The 15,962-nt window shown below is 45.5% G+C and overlaps 2 protein-coding genes across 5 annotated transcripts in view; both read right to left on the reverse strand.

Annotated features, from left to right (window-relative positions):
* DIP2A (disco interacting protein 2 homolog A) overlaps positions 1–11,892 on the reverse strand; it is a 211,677-nt gene extending 199,785 nt beyond the window's left edge. Inside the window, exon 1 of the mRNA XM_026658023.1 lies at positions 11,751–11,892. Coding sequence (XP_026513808.1) covers positions 11,751–11,847 — 97 coding nt within the window. The 5' untranslated portion in view covers positions 11,848–11,892. The remainder of the gene's footprint in view (positions 1–11,750) is intronic.
* A 2,828-nt stretch (positions 11,893–14,720) lies between these two features.
* PCNT (pericentrin) overlaps positions 14,721–15,962 on the reverse strand; it is a 248,169-nt gene continuing 246,927 nt past the window's right edge. For all 4 annotated transcript variants that reach the window (XM_026658033.1, XM_026658029.1, XM_026658030.1 and 1 more), the window contains one exon: positions 14,721–15,200. In XM_026658033.1, coding sequence (XP_026513818.1) covers positions 15,160–15,200 — 41 coding nt within the window. In that variant the 3' untranslated portion in view covers positions 14,721–15,159. The remainder of the gene's footprint in view (positions 15,201–15,962) is intronic.

Genomic DNA, 15,962 nt, shown 5'->3' on the forward strand with positions numbered 1-15,962 from the left:
TCAGTGAAAACCCCTGGAGCTGTGGAGAGGCCAAAGGGGAGGACTCTGTACTGGCAGCATGATATTCCTACCAGAATTCTCAAGTATTTTCTGTGAGCTAGATGTATGTAGATGTGAAAACAGGCATCTTGCAGAGAGCTACGAACCAGTTCATAGGATCTAATTAAGAGTTTACAGAAGCTAGGGTCACCATTCTGAATTTGAAACAGTGGATGAGGGTGTTGAGATGTCGAAGACAGAGGATGGGTCTCAACCACCTTTCTTCTTTGGGACTAAGCAGTGGGAATAAAAAGCCCCTGCCCCTAAAGTTCAAGGGCACCTTGTTCCCCAGTTGCAAAAGGAAGTCAACCTCCTGCTTTCACCGTCTCTCAGGAGAATGGACCAGGGAGGGGATTGGAAGGGACTGGATGGGATACCCCTTACTTACAATCTCAAGGAACTGCTGTCTACTCCAAGCCACAGATTGTGGGTGCAGCCAAGGATATTGCAGTGCATTACCTCCAGTGAATCTTTCCTTCTCCTTCAATCACCAAACATAAGTGAGTCAAGGGACCTGAAATATGGTTATTGTCTCGACTGCTTTTCTTTCTGGAGTTGGAACAAAGTTGCCCTTGAATCTTTTAGGGCACAGAATGCCTCGACAGCGCCACTGTACAGCTAAAGAGGTCACTGCCCTCAAATGGGAGGTCCTCAATTGTTACCTGTCTGGACCTCCTTAGGGAAGGTGAGGACTGGAGCCATGATGACCTCTGCATTGCTATTGCAATGGCCACTCTATGTCACCGAGTCAGACACTTCCAGAACAGCCTGCAGAGATGTTCTAGGCTGTCAGATGGCCCTCAGCCATGAAAGAGTTCCGTTCTTGGCGCTCCCTGAGTAGCTAACCCACAAGATTAGACAGTTTGTACCAGTTCAAGAAATCAAATTTAAAGAACGGCAGTTGATACTTTGTTACCCTCATTTGCAGACTCATGCATGAATAGATCTTTCAGCCAAAAAGATGCAATTTCCCGGTTTGTGATTTCAGGGAACCTTGCTGCTTTGTCCTCTGTTGCACTGCTTTCACAACCGGGGAGGCAGGTGCAGGATGTCAATAAAAATATTCAACCCCCTTTGCAGGGACTTGCTCGCTTCTGTCCATTCTCTTGGAGGTGGCAGAGACAGGAGCAGGTGGATTTGGAAGGTCCAGCATGGCTAATCTCCCTGGGGTTGCAGAAGGAAGTATGCCCAAAACTATCCATCTGTTTCTCTTGTATTCAAGAGGAATATACACGGTTTCTGCTATGCATTTTTTATTAAGTCTTGGAAAACCTTGATTTCATCTGCAGAGGATACCCAGATGTTCCTGCTCTGGAGAATACTGCTCCTCTCCAATCTCCTTCTCTTGCCTCTGCAGCAGCTGTGGATGGAGCTGAGTTGTCTGGGAAGGCTGAATCTCTCCTATGCCCAGACACAGTGCAGCAGACTGGCTTCCTGGAGGAGGGAACAGCTGAACAGTGCAGGGGGTCTAGAATGGCCAGGGCTGATATGGATACTGCAGCAAAGGATACATGGAGGGATACCAGGTGGGGTGAGCTCTATGAAGGTCTTTGCCTCTTCCTCGCATCCATAACCAATTCTTCTCTGAAGTCTCTCCCTGACTGCCAATGACATACCTACCAGGGGAGAGATGGAGGACAAGTAGGAGATTATTCCCTGCTGTGTTTAGGGAGAAGGAAAAGAAACATACCTCCTCTAAGAGAAGGGCAGTCCTATCAGGTGTACTATGCCTGTGAACTGGGGATGTTTGTATGCAGGACATTCCTCTGGCGAGGCAAGTAGGTCAGCACTGATGACTCAGATATCAAGGACACAGTACCATGGTGATGGATACTGCCACCGTAAAAGGATGTAGTCAGCGCAGAAGTGCTGGGCACCAAGGTACTCCGTGTCACGGTCAGTACAGCGGTTCCTAGGCTTAAGACAGTACAGAGATACTGGAATGAGTCCTCTCATCTTATTATCCTTCACTGACCAAGCCCAAGTGTTATGGTGACTCTTGTGCCCCATGCTAGGTGCCAGGGAAGGTGACTTGGAATGGGGATCATCTCTGGAGCAGCTTGCCTTCCTGCCCCTGAGACACACCAAAGCTGACCCAGTGGCAGATGAATGAGGCCTCAGAGGAAGCAGCTCAAGAGCTCAGAGCGGAGTTGTGGCTCGCTGGGGCACTGAGGGAGATGGAGTGACCCACAGATTGAAGCTTTGCCAAAGATCTGCTAGAGTCTGAGGAGACTTGCATCAACTTCTCTGGCAGGAAAACTTTCAGCCTCACCTCCCTTGCTCTCTGGGTGCACTCAGAGCAGGGGTCCCCAACGTGGCGCCCGTGGGTGCCATGGCGCCCGCCGGGGAGTCTAAGTGCGCCCGCGTACTGGCCGGCGGACGAGCATCCGCCAAAATGCTATCGACAAGCAGCGCCATCCAGAGGCGTCGCTGCCGAAATGCCATAGAGTTTCGGCGGCGACACCTCTGGATAACGCTGCTTGTCGGCGGCATTTCGGCGGCGACGCCTATTGACGTTGCTGCTTGTTGGCGGCATTTCGGCGGATGCTCGTCCGCCGCCACGGTCCTCCGTGGCTCATCGTCTGGCGCCCGCCAGACGAAAAAGGTTGGGAACCACTGACTTAGGCTTGGTCTACACTTACCCCCCAATTCGAACTAAGGTACACAACTTCAGCTACGTGAATAACGTAGCTGAAGTCGACGTACCTTAGTTCGAACTTACCTTGGTCCACACGCGGCAGGCAGGCTCCCCCGTCGACGCCGCAGTACTCCTCTCGTCTAGCTGGAGTACCGCAGTCGACGGCGATCACTTCCTGGTTCGACTTATCGCGTCCAGACAAGACGCGATAAGTCGAACCCAGAACTTTGATTCCCAGCCGCCGAACTAGCGGCTGGGTGTAGACATACCCTTAGAGAAAGAATAGCACATGGAACTACATTCCAGAATGCATCCCTCCAAGACATATGAGGCATGTAAAGTGTCCATTGTTGATTGGCACAGCAGAGTCACATGGTGACTTAGTTTAATTTTCAATTAGCCTAGAGACATACATACACACCCACACCCATACAGGGAGTATTAGAATCAGGGCAGAAGTTAACTATGAAACACATTTTATTTTATTTAGATGTCAACAGGCAAAAGGAAAACTAAAACCAAAACTACACACTACTATACCAATCTAATAAATTAAACTGCACACTGCACAAGAGCAGCAGACACTGCCAGGGGTCCAGCCTTGCAGTCGTGAGTGGTAAAAAGGAACTGAGTAGTGCTTGGGCTAGTGTAATGAGCCAGCCACTCCCAGTCCCTATTCTGTAATGGCTGGCTCATTACAGAAGCAGCTTTTCCTCTCCTGGAATTGACACCTCCTCATCTATTATTGGGAGTGGACTACATCCACCCTGATTGAATTGGCCCTGTCAACACTGGTTCTCCACTTGCGAAGTAACTCCCTGCTCTCCATGTGTCAGTATATAATGCCTGCATCTGTAACTTTCACTCTATGCATCTGAAGAAGTGAGGTTTTTACCCACGAAAGCTTATGCCCAAATAAATCTGTTAGTCTTTAAGGTGCCACCAGACTCCTTGTTGTTTTTACAAAACAGAAACCTAACCACAAAGGGAGAAACTTGAATTGATAGGGCTGTAGGGGACAATATTTAACTACTGTCTTATTTGCATTTTAAAAAGTTGTGTAATTTTGCTTAATTTCTGGAAATGTTAAATTAAAAAAACTACTGCATTAATTCTGCTCCAACAGAAGCACATATCTTCGTAAGACAGAAAGCGAAACATGATAAACTAGCGCAATCTTGAAAATACTTACTGTAAATCTTGTCTGTGTCTGACAGTACTATGATTTCCCCTTATTCTGTCCTTAATGCACACTCCTTATTTCAATATTTTGTTGCGAATTTTTACTCTTTCAGAAAAGCCATGTTTCTTTTTGTGTCTCATTGACCTACATGTGGGTGCATTTTATTTTAACTACTAACAGGAGTTGAGGGGACTACATGGTGAAGTGCCCTAGGCAGTCATCGGTGGAAAGCTGAATGAGGTATAACATGTAGAGACACGCTTAACAGTCTCATCTGGTCCCAGTGGGCATTTGGCAACCCCGCAATCACCACCGCACAAATGGCAGTTTCTGTTTGAGGCGCCCAGGACTTGAACAACAGGGATGCGGCAGTTCAAGTTTCAGGCTCTTTGGCAGCTTGCACAACACTTAAATTAATGTTATATCTTGCAAGAGGAACCTCTTACAGCACAAAAAGTTTTGTAGTGAGGGTTTTGTATTTTAAAGCAGACTAATATACACAAGGCAACAGTTCATGAGAGATACTACTGCTTTGCTAGTAGTCTCATTACAATAAATTCTTACTAGATTGCCAATAAAATACAAACCAAGTTGAATTATGCATTCAAGAGCTAAATTTCACGGTGAACCCTTGTTACAGTAGAAGTTTATTCACTTGTTTTTTATCTATATTTATAAATGTATACTGGTTTCAATACATCAAATGCCAATTATAAACAAAGATGAATGAATATGCAGACTTCAGAAATAATTGCTACATTCCAGAAATAAATATTACTTGAAAACATATTAATATGCATTGAGTCATGCATGTCAGAAAGAACAGAATAAATGTAATCTGTCTACCCTTTTCAACATCTACAACAGGGATGCCATAATTGTGCTAGAGAAGTCCCCAAAACCCACACCTTTCTCTGCAAAATGCAGAGATAACTCTTACTTGCATGCTGATAACATGGCCATACCCCCTCCCCCCCCACACACACACACACAGTGGTCTCCCAAGGAACTTACATCTACTAGAAACAAACTACAGTACCCTCATGTAACACATCACAGAAAAAATAAAAATTCAAATGACCACAGATTTTTAGAAAGAGAAATTGAACTCACCTGAAATCACACTTAATGACTGTAGGAAGTTTGTCAGCTCTAACAGCTGTCAAAGACAACAACCCACAAATTGTTCCAACAGGGTGCACCCATGTATAAACTATAGGTGTTTGCCTCCGCCACTGAATGTTGTCACCCCAGCAATCAACTGAAACACCTGGTTGTGAAGGAAGATTAATGTTTTTGATTGAGGAAACAATGTTTATCTCTATGTATTTCTCCAGTGTAGGCAATGCCTGAGATCAGCAAAAAATAACCCACTTCCAGATCTCTTGTATCCAGGAAGGAGTGAAGCTGCTGCAAGTAGTGGAAAAGGGCTGCCTGACACTTCACAAAAGACATCTCTAGCTGATGGTCTGGGAATTCCAACACTGCTTCTTCTAGAGTAAGGTTTTGAGGGCCTCAAAACTTTTCTCTCTCATCCAAGTAGGAAGGTTGTTGCTGGAAGACAATTATCAGTGTGGGCAGAGAGTTTCTATGGGGAAGTATCTGTCATGAAAAGTTATACCAGAAGATGATTCGAGGGAAACCAGGGAAATACAAAAGGCTCTGGGAAGGGTGGAAATCAGATTCCTCTAGTTGTTTTTGTTTGTTTTTGTTTTTTGTAAGCGTGAAAGAAAATAAGAGATTACTATATAGAGGCAGAGCTTTTAAATATACAGTAGCAGTAATTAATAAAAATTCATTAAATACGTATCTTCAGATATATAATGTACCATTCCTTTAGTGTGTGCACAGACTTCCAGAGCAGTACACCATGTTAGCATATTGGTACGCTTGGTCATAAAACCACTGTTTGTATTTAAAAACCCAACAAGAAACAAAATGTCAACAACTTCCACTAGTTTTTTAAAATAATATTTTTTAAACGTTCTACATAATCCCAACAGATTCAGCACCTCCAGCAGAGGGCTTTAAAAGTGAATTTCGGAGCCAAAACAAAAAATTGTTTTGTAATCTTTAGTGCTGTTTTACAGTATATAAAAATAGTCTTGACAGTTAAATTTTTTGAAGTTCAAGGCTATCAGGGCCTCCTTTCCCCCTTTTTGCTGAATGACCCTGGCAAAATATTTGGAGGATATGAATAATGATATCCAAGGCCCAAACCCTAGCTGCATCTCCTTCTCCCTTGCCATAACTGAGGCTGAAAGATGTCCAGTTTTACAGTCTAAAATCCACACTCCCCCTCCCCTCAGTTGGTGAAAAAGGGAACTGCAGATCAACTTACACTATTCCTGTCCTCAGAATGGCTTAACAAGGTTCTCCAGAATAGAGAGGAAATGTGGATCTGGTAATCCTGATATTTGTAACACAAGTGGAGAAAAGGGTTTAAATACAAAATCTTGACACATCACAAAGCAGCAATGTAGTGAAATTTTTGCTTTGCAGTTCACCTACCATTTTTCCACAGAAAGGAGAAGTTATTGTCAGTCTTAAAATGTTATTCAAGCCTTATAAGTATGACCCTACCAAATTCACAGTCCACTATAGTCAATTTCACGGGCACAGGATTTGAAAATTGGTAAATTTCACATTTTCAGATGTTCAAATCTGAAATGCCAGGGTGCTGTAAACGTGGGGGTCCCGACCCAAAACATGGGGCGGGGGGGTATTGCAAACCTGTTGTAGGGGGGTCATGGGTTTGCCACCCTCACTTCTGTGCTGCCTTCAGAGCTGGACTCTGAAGGAGGCAGCCGCAGGAGGTTCCTGGAGGTGGGTCTGAACTCTCCCCGCTACCCCCCCAACCTCCAGAGCAGCTGTGCAGGGGACGAACAAGTCCTGTCCCTCCCCAGCCCTGCTAGGGCGCTCCTAGGAACAAGGGGAGGTCGGATTTCATGGGGAAGGCCTTATTTCATGGTCAGTGACGTGTTTTTCATGGCTGTGAAATTGGTAGGGCCTTACTTATAAGCACTGAAAAAATTGAAAAGTGGGTTCTCACCTTTTACAACTTCAGATTTCTATAATAAATCTTGTTCCTAACATCTACAATTTTATTTAGCTTTCGCATATAAAATATAATTTGCCTATTTAGAGTGGCCTTTTAATGGACGAACATTTAATAGTGATGTTATTAGTCTCAGAATAGAATATAGAATAGAATATCAGGGTTGGAAGGGACCTCAGGAGGTCATCTAGTCCAACCACCTGGTCAAAATAGGACCAATTCCCAACTAAATCATCCCAGCCAGGGTTTTGTCAAGCCTGACCTTAAAAACCTCTTCTCATTTCTCCTTTCATTTCTCCTCACACTGTAAAAGTTATCAGCATTTCCACAGGACCCACTGTAGTAATGTCTTGTTGAAAAACAGGAGAAAATCTGATTTGTTGAGCCATCTTCATATGAAATTGATTAAATAAATGTTATATGCAATCAAGAGGAAATACATAAATATATGCACATTCTTGGAAGAAATTAATTGTAATTTCAAACCACCATAAATTAGTGAAAAACAGAGTTATGTATAATTCCTATTTGTGACTTTTTAAATGTTAAGTGATGCATAATATAAGAGGACTCAATTTTAATAGTCACTGTCCTATTTTTGTTAGGTATTTCAGAACAGAAGCCAACACAGCTCCATTTTGTAATACTAATTTAAGTAAGTGCAGCTACAAAATCAAGCATACCAGCTTAGTAGGTTATGTAAGCAACATTAAATCATTTGATTACAAATGTGTTACCTCATTCTATATAACCGTGCCTTGTACTTCCATCTCTAATCACTACTGACAACTATTATTAAGGTTTGAAGGATTCAGTTTTTAATCAGTAAATGTTGATTTCACCATAAACGCGCACAGACGAAGAAACTGTTCCATTGGTGATAATCGAAATGTTCAGAGAGGGAAAGAAAGAAAAATGCTGCTTGAGAACTTATGAGTTTGATTTAAGGATACTTTGTATATTTTGACATGTGACACTGACAATTTGCGGTTTAACCGTTATAGAGCTTTAACTTTTTGAATCTCACTGTCTAGTCATTAAATTATGGTCTGACGCCCCCTCTAATTTCCCACAATTGTGAAAATTTAAATAGATAAAAATAAAAATGCTTAAAACCTATAATTTTGGACAACTTAATATTTAAAATCAATAAAGGTTTTAAAATGCTTAGAAGTAAACATCAGATTGTCCATCGAAATAAAATAAAAATTGAATTTTGCCAAGCCTAACTAGTCTTAATAAATGAAAAGCGGGTGTTAACTTAGGGAAGTGTTACATTAAACTGTTGTTTAGGTTCAGCATCTTTCCAATGACTATAGTACTGCAAAAAGAATAAAAGTATTTTCAGAACATATTTAATACAGTAGAACCTCAAAGATACAAACACCAGAGTTACAGACTGACCAATCAACCGGACACCACGGGGAACTGGAAGTAACCAAATAGGCAGCAGCGGAGATTTAAAAAAAAAAAAAAAGCAAGTACTGTAATGTGCCTGTCTTGCATCTTAAAGGTAGGTACATCTGGGCTGCTTGTCCACACCCCACCCCCAGGGCAACCACTTACAGCAAGGCACTGGGGCTGCCAGCCCCAGACAGCTGGAGCCAGCAGAGCAGGGGTAGTGCTGGGGTCTGCGCAGCTTTCACCCCTCATTCCCCCTCCCCGCACGGGGAACGAGGTGTTTACACACACACACACCCCTCTGCCAGCAGAGGGACAAGCCAGGGCTGAGTAGGGAGGCCAGCGGCTGCTGAATCCAGGCCTGGAGTGTCGCTGGATCTGGAGCCTGAACTGTGCTTTGTTCAGAGTTACGAACATTTCAGAGTTATGGACAACCTCCATTCCCGAGGTATCTGTAACTCTGAGGTTCTACTGTACCTGTTATACTGGAATATGTTGTATAAAAAATTATGGCCAACTGACAATTCTCAGTTAAATGTACTTACACAACATGTAATCTTTATGACTGTACTGCTGTCATATTGCCCCACAGCATACAACAGATCTCCAAATCATCAACATTCAGCATGATTGTGAACGTGACATTTACACTTGGTAAAAGAGCAAGAGCTGATAACATTTCCCACAAATACCAATCACAATGAAAGTCTTCACAACTACAGAGGTGTAAAACACAAAAATTGTATCAATTTTAGACAAATTAAAATTAATGTCTTGCCATAACTTATTTCTCCTTCCAACTCAACTAAGAGATTGATGATATTAATTATTTGTATTACAGTAGCACAGAGGTTCTCAAACTGTGGTCCGCAAGCTCCATTCAGGTGGTCTGCGGATAGTTCCCTCTAAAGTGTGCGCCAGGGCGGCCGCACATGAGAGAATGAAGGGCCACCCATCTAATTAGTGGAGCAGCGCAGGTGTGGCTTCACTAATTAGGTGCCTGGACCCTGGAGAAGACGCACATGTAAGGTGAGGTAATGGCCTTGGGGCACGGGGTAGGTGGGAGGGGAAAGTGGGGTGAGGGGAATTTGGGATGTGCAGGGCTGCGGCGGACAGAGAAAGAGGCAACTTTCCCGAGCTCCAGGGCTGCGGCTGCCAGGGAGAGACAGCCCTCCTTCCCAGCCCCAGCTCGGGGGCGACCGCGGCTGGGAAGAGAGCGCACATTCATCGCCTTAGAAAGGTAAGACTACGGATATTAAAATATGAGTTGTGTGCTTTTATTTGTAGAACAAAAAACAATTATTATTAAGCTTTTTATATATAGCGTTTTTATCCAAAGCGCTTTACAATAGTTAGCTGATGGTACAAACAACATTTGGAAAGATCATTAAGTGGTCCGTGAAAAAAAAAGTTTGAGAACCACTGCAGTAGCACAGACACACCAATTGGTATCAGGGCCCAACTGTTCTAGGCGCTATAGAAATACATAATGCAGACCCTTCTTGCCCTTAAGAGCTTTCAATCTAAACAGACAAGATAAAGCCTGTAAGAAAGAAAGTATTATACCCATTTTACAGATGGTGATTAAAAGCCCCAGTGTAGACATGGCTAAGAACAGAGGGATGACTTATATCACAAAGAAGGTAAAAAAACACATGCAAAATTAAAAGAATTACAATTTTACCGAACGTGCTAATGGCAATTTAAAAGAATGCACAATGCATTCCGTTCAAGTTGACAGGTTATACTACATCCTCTTGTAAAAACAGCAATGCTCTCAGCTTCACATACTTAACACTTCTTAGCTGAACAGGTGTTTAGACAACAATACATTTTTTTAAGCTATAAACACTCCAGAAAAACTGGAAAGCCTTCCTGGCCCAAGACACCAGGATCCCTACTTCTACTCAGTCTTCCAACTTACCATAGTTATAAAAAAAACCTTCCAAAAATGAACTGATGCCATGTTTTCTTCCAAAGTCTCCAGCAAGCAGATCACTCCAGAGTCTCTGCTGTTGCTCATAACTACATCAAGGCTTACCAGAATGAAAATGATCAATTCAACTGATGCTGCTCAGAAACCTACATACAGCTGTGCAACTCACAGGTGCTGGTACTGCTCTGGAAAACTATGACTAGAACCAGAGGCAGCACCTGAAGCAATTCATGGTGAAGGACCCAAGAGTGAGGGTAGGGCAGAACCCTTATCCCCACATCCACACCCCCTCATAACTGCCAGGCAAGTAGGAGACCACCACCACCACACACACATTTCACAGCAGTCAGGAGGTGGAACATTTTACAGCAAGCAGCTTTGATTGGAATAGCATGGCAGACACATTACTACCTCCCTGGAGGCTCTCAGGTACAGTGGGAGAGAGAAAAGGGTCTTTCCCTCTTCCAGCACCAGGAGTTGAGTGGGAGAAGCAGCTTCAAATCTAGTAGACACCTATTAGCCAAAGGTTGGTCCAGAAGAAGGAGCCCCTGAGCCGAATCCCAGCACCTTCCCACTTTCCAGTATCCCAGACAGTATTCTAGCAAAGAAACTACTACATAAATAAATATTAACACCATTTGAGAGGGCCTCTGGAGAGGTGCAAGGGTATGGGGGTTTTAGTTTTAGCACTATGCTCATTGGCTGGAATGTGACTTCCTTCTTGCACTGTGTTGCTGAGTGTAACTAACTAATGTCAGGCCATTTAGAATTTATGGAGAGTCACTTTTCTGTTTAAAGCCAAAATAACTGAATATAAAATTATAGTATAAAATGTCTGATAACGAACCAATGCTTCTTAGTAACGTAGACACACAACCACTTCCAATGAATACTGGACTTACACGAGGAATTAATGTAGTGCACCGCTTTGGGGCCCTTTGCTAAACAGAATGAGAAAGCTCGTCTAGGGCAGAAATAATCCCGAAGCAGGGTAGAAAAGTAAGGAAGGTTTCTCTCTTCGGCGTGTGTAGACACGGGGTGGGAGTGCGCACAAGTCCCCAAAGGCAGAACAGGTCTGACAAGCACTTGCCTTGCTCCGCACCCGAGCCCCACGGCGAGCCCCTGGCGCTTCCCCCGCCCCGGCGGGACCGGGACCCGCCGCGCGGCTGCGAGCGGACCCGGCACTCGGCGCGCGCGGAGCCTCTCCCGGGCAGGCGGAGCGTTAGTGGCCCGGGCGCTCCCCCCGGCCCGGCCCGGCCCGGCCCGCCGCAGACCCGAGCCAGCCCCCGCGCTCGCGGGACACGGGGGCGGGGGCAGAGCCAGGGGTCCCGCCGCCGCCCTCTCACCTCCCCCCCGCCCCAGCGGGCGCGGCTCCCGGCCGGGCAGCCCAGGACCCCCGCCCCGGCCGGGCCGGGCCGGGCCGCAGCGCCGCTCGGGGAGGGCGGTGACGGTGCGGGGCTCGCACTACACCCCTCCCCCCGCGTCCGACTCCCACCTTCCGACAGCTCCAGCTCCAGCTCGGCCAGGCTCTCGCGCACCTCGGGCGGCAGCGGCAGCGCCTCCAGGGAGCAGCCCCCGCGCTCCGCGGCCATGTCCGGCTGGCGCGAGACCCCGCCTGCCCGCCGCCTCAGCGGAGCCCCCGGCCCAGACAGGCGCAGCGCAGCGCAGCGCCGGCCACGCCCCTCCCCGCACCGCGCGGCCGCTGCCGCAGCCACGGACGCGTGCACTGCGCAGGGGGAGGGGCCGCGAGCCGGGGGCGGGGCTCCGAGAAGGAAAGGGGCGGGGCCCGGGAAGTGATCCTGGAGGGGCGGGGCTGGGCTTGCAGGGAGAGCGGCGACGAGGGTCGGTGGGGACTACAACTCCCAGTCTGCCCCGCGCCGGGACCGCGGCTGCACCGGCGGCAGGGAACAGAGAGGATGCCGGGAAGTGTAGTCTCCCAGAGCGGAGACGGGGCCGGAAGCGGCTGAACCGCAGCGAGCCCCGCCCCCGGGCGCGTCCTTCCTGGCCGAAGGGGCGGGGCGGTGCCTCCCCGCCGGCAGGAGGGCTGCGGGTCGGGGAAGCGGACCGCCAGGCCCGCAGCTGGGCTCGGTGCCGTGCTCGCTGCGCCCATCCAGGCCGAGGCGGCCCCAGCCCCTGCTTCGCCCGGCCCCGCGTGCGGAGCATCCCCGCGCCTCGGGGGCGCACTCGCCTGCTGCAAGAGCTCGTGCCGGCCAGGCGGGCTCGACAGTACCATGGAGCTGCGGTCACTGCCTAGGGTGCCCAGCTGTCCAGAGTGTGTAGGGACAGGCCCTAGCCTTGGGGCTTTGTCTGAGACCTCTATTCCCCGCCCCTCCCCACCTCACCTCGGTCCTGATTTTTCACACTTGCTATCTTGTCATCACCTACAGCACCACCACCACTTACAGCCATTCCTGCTGGGGAGAGCGGGACCTCAAGCTGTTTTAAACCATGCACAACTACTACTACAAGAGGATGCTTCCTGGCAATAAGAGGTTGTGATCTGCTATTGGTGCCTGACATGGTGGCACTATCCTAAGTCATAGGGTTAGACGGGACCATAAGGGTCAGCTAGTCTAACCCCCTGCCAAGCTGCAGGATGTGTTTGTGTCTAAACCAGCGGTTCTCAGGCAGGGGTACTATAGCCCTGGGGGTAGTCAAGAGGTCTTCCAGGAGGTATATCAACTCATCTAGCTATGTGCCTATTTTACAACAGGCTACTTAAAAAGCACTAGCAAAGTCAGTACAAATTCAAATAATGACTTGTTTATACCGCTCTATATACTACACACTGAACTGCAAGTACAATATTTATATTATAATTAGATGGTAAAATGACAGTAAGCAGTTTTTCAGTAATAGTATGCTGTGACACTTTTGTATTTTTATGTCTGATTTTGTAAGTAGTTTGTAAGGGAGGTGAAACTTGGGGGTATGTAAGTCAAATCAGACTCCTGAAAGGGGTACAGTAGTCTGGAAAGGTTGAGAACCAGTGGTCTAAACCTTCCAAGACAGATGGCAATCCAGCCTCCTTTTGAAAACCTCCAGTGTAGGGGCTTCCATAACCTCCCTAAGCAGTATATTCCATTGTCCCACTGTTCAGTTTTTCCTGAGATTTAATCTAAATCTGTTTTGCTTAATCTGAACCCACTGCCCCTTGTCCTGCCCTCTGTGGCAAGAGAACTTTTCTCTATCTTCTTTATGGCAGCCTTTCAAGTATTTGAAGATGGCTATCATGTCCCCCCTTCTTCCCCCATCTCCTCTTTTCCAAACTAAACACATACCTAGTTCCTTCAGCCTTTGCTCATATGGCTTGCATTCCATTCCTTTGTCGCTTTCCTCTGGATCCTTTCCAGTTTCTCTACATCCTTCCTATGCATTGGTGACCAAAATTGGAAACAGTTCTCCAGTGGAAGCCTAACCACCACCGAGTAGAGGGGTTACTATCACCTCCTGTGACTTGCATTAACAGAGGCATAGCATGCAACCTAAAATTGCATTTGCTTTTTCTTGCAATGGCATTGCTGACAACTCCCAGATCCTTCTCAGCAGTGCTCTGCCAAGCTAGTTATCCCCCATTCTGTATTTGTGCATTTGGCTTTTCTTCCTTAGGTGTAGCACCTCACATTTTCTGTTGAATTTCATTTTATCATCTACAGCCCACTTCTCCAATTTATCAAGATCCCTCTGATTCTTAGCTCTACGCTCCAAAGTGTTTGCAAACCTTCTCCCTCCCTCCCCCAGCTTTGTCTCATCTGCAAATTTCATCAGTATGCTCTCTATATAACATTAATAAAGATGATAAACACCAGACCCAGAACAGATTCCTGTGGAACCTCACTTGAGACCTCCCTCCAATCTGACATTCCATTAATACTCATTGTTTGCAGTTGTTTAACCAGTTATGTATCCCTCCAATCTGACATTCCATTAATACTCATTGTTTGCAGTTGTTTAACCAGTTATGTATCCACTTACTGGTAGTTCCGGCAAGCCTGTATTTCTCCAGTTTAATTATCAGAATGTCATGTAAGACTGTCTCAAAAGCCTTGCTAAAATCCAGGTATATTATGTCCACCGCATTCCCCCTATCCACCAACCGGTTACCCTGCGAAAGGAGGGAATATCAAGCTGGTTTGGCATGATTTGGTATCATATCTCCATCCTTTCCCACAGCAAAGATGGGCAGGAAAGAAGCTTCTAATCTAACTCACCTAAACAGCAGATCTCAATTCCACGTGGAACTCAAAGGATGATGGCTTCACACAGTGGTGGTGCTTGGTGAGAGGATCAGGACAGCAGTTACTTTCAGTGTTTGAAAACCCAACATGTCAATCCAAAACTATCAGAATATAATCGGAAGATTTATACATGAGTGCTTCTTACTGATGCACATGTAACTGTTTAGTTGATATCAATAACCTTACTTGCAGATGAAAATCTTGAGCAGCTTTATGGTAAGAGCAGCAATTAGATACACACAGTGTAGGAACCAAAACCAATACATAATAAGAATTTGCTAATAAAATGTCATTTTAATAACTTTTTACAAGGAATCCGGCTATACACTTTAGAAAAATAAACATAAAAAAAGACACTTTGTGGCTTCCAATACAATCCTGCAGGCACACTTAAGTTATGGTTAACAGTTATTCCACATAAGTATGTAAAACATTGTTGTGAGTGAATAGTGACTTCCTCTAAAATTGTAAATGTACTAAAATTTAATAAACCGATTACATAAAAATCTGATGCAAAAACATTGCATAGACACTATAACCCCTTTATTCAACTGCACATAAGTGTTGGATTTCCTAGTGCTCGGAAACACGAGAATACAAAAACATCCACTTTAGAAGGAAGTAGCAACCTCGGGGGTTCGGTCCCAGATCTTAGAAGTGCTCTGATTACTTTATGTTTCTCTGGTGAGGTGGTCCTGAAGTGTTTCCTAAATTTAAATAAAACAACCAATGAATACTGGCAACTTATTCGTATTTACATTACCAATTGTTACAGTAAAGAGGTAATCTCTTCCACAATCCACTTAGGAACAATACATACAAGGGACTAAATGGCGTACTAACCGGGAGACCTGGATTCAAGACTAGGTTCCTTTCACAAGCAGCAATGAGCTTGACTGTCTGGTCCTAATCTGATACCTTTTACCAGCAACAAAGTGTGATCTCACAGTTTAATTCAGGCTGAAGTGTACATGGTAAAGTTTACTGGAAACTAGAAACCATTTTATTCACAACATTGAGAGATTTTGCTGTGATCTTTTCAAACTATCTCCCACATAAACTAAAAGTATGATTAATAATTAAAGCAGCATTTCTGAGCCTTCTTCCAATGATAGCCACTTTTCTGAAAAGTGTCACTGATTATGCCAAGGTTAGGTAGTAAACTGTTCAACAAAATATTTGATTCTGTGAGGTGCTATCAAGTTTCTATCACAACATATCTGGGTTACCTATTCTGCTACAAGGAGCTTCAATAATTATGAAAACCACAGTTTTTCAAATTCATGGCAACTAGCTCTGGTTGAAATCCTGGCCCAACTGAAGTCAATGTCAAACTCCCATTGACTTCAATGAGGCCAGGATTTCACCCTCAATATATAAAATACACCTCTACCCCGATATAACGCGACCTGATATAACACGAATTCGGATATAACGCGGTAAAGCCGTGCTCCGGGAGGGCGGGGCTG

The sequence above is a fragment of the Terrapene carolina genome, unplaced genomic scaffold, assembly GCF_002925995.2.
Source record: "Terrapene carolina triunguis isolate 2854851 unplaced genomic scaffold, T_m_triunguis-2.0 Scaffold391, whole genome shotgun sequence".
Taxonomy (NCBI): domain Eukaryota; kingdom Metazoa; phylum Chordata; order Testudines; family Emydidae; genus Terrapene; species Terrapene triunguis.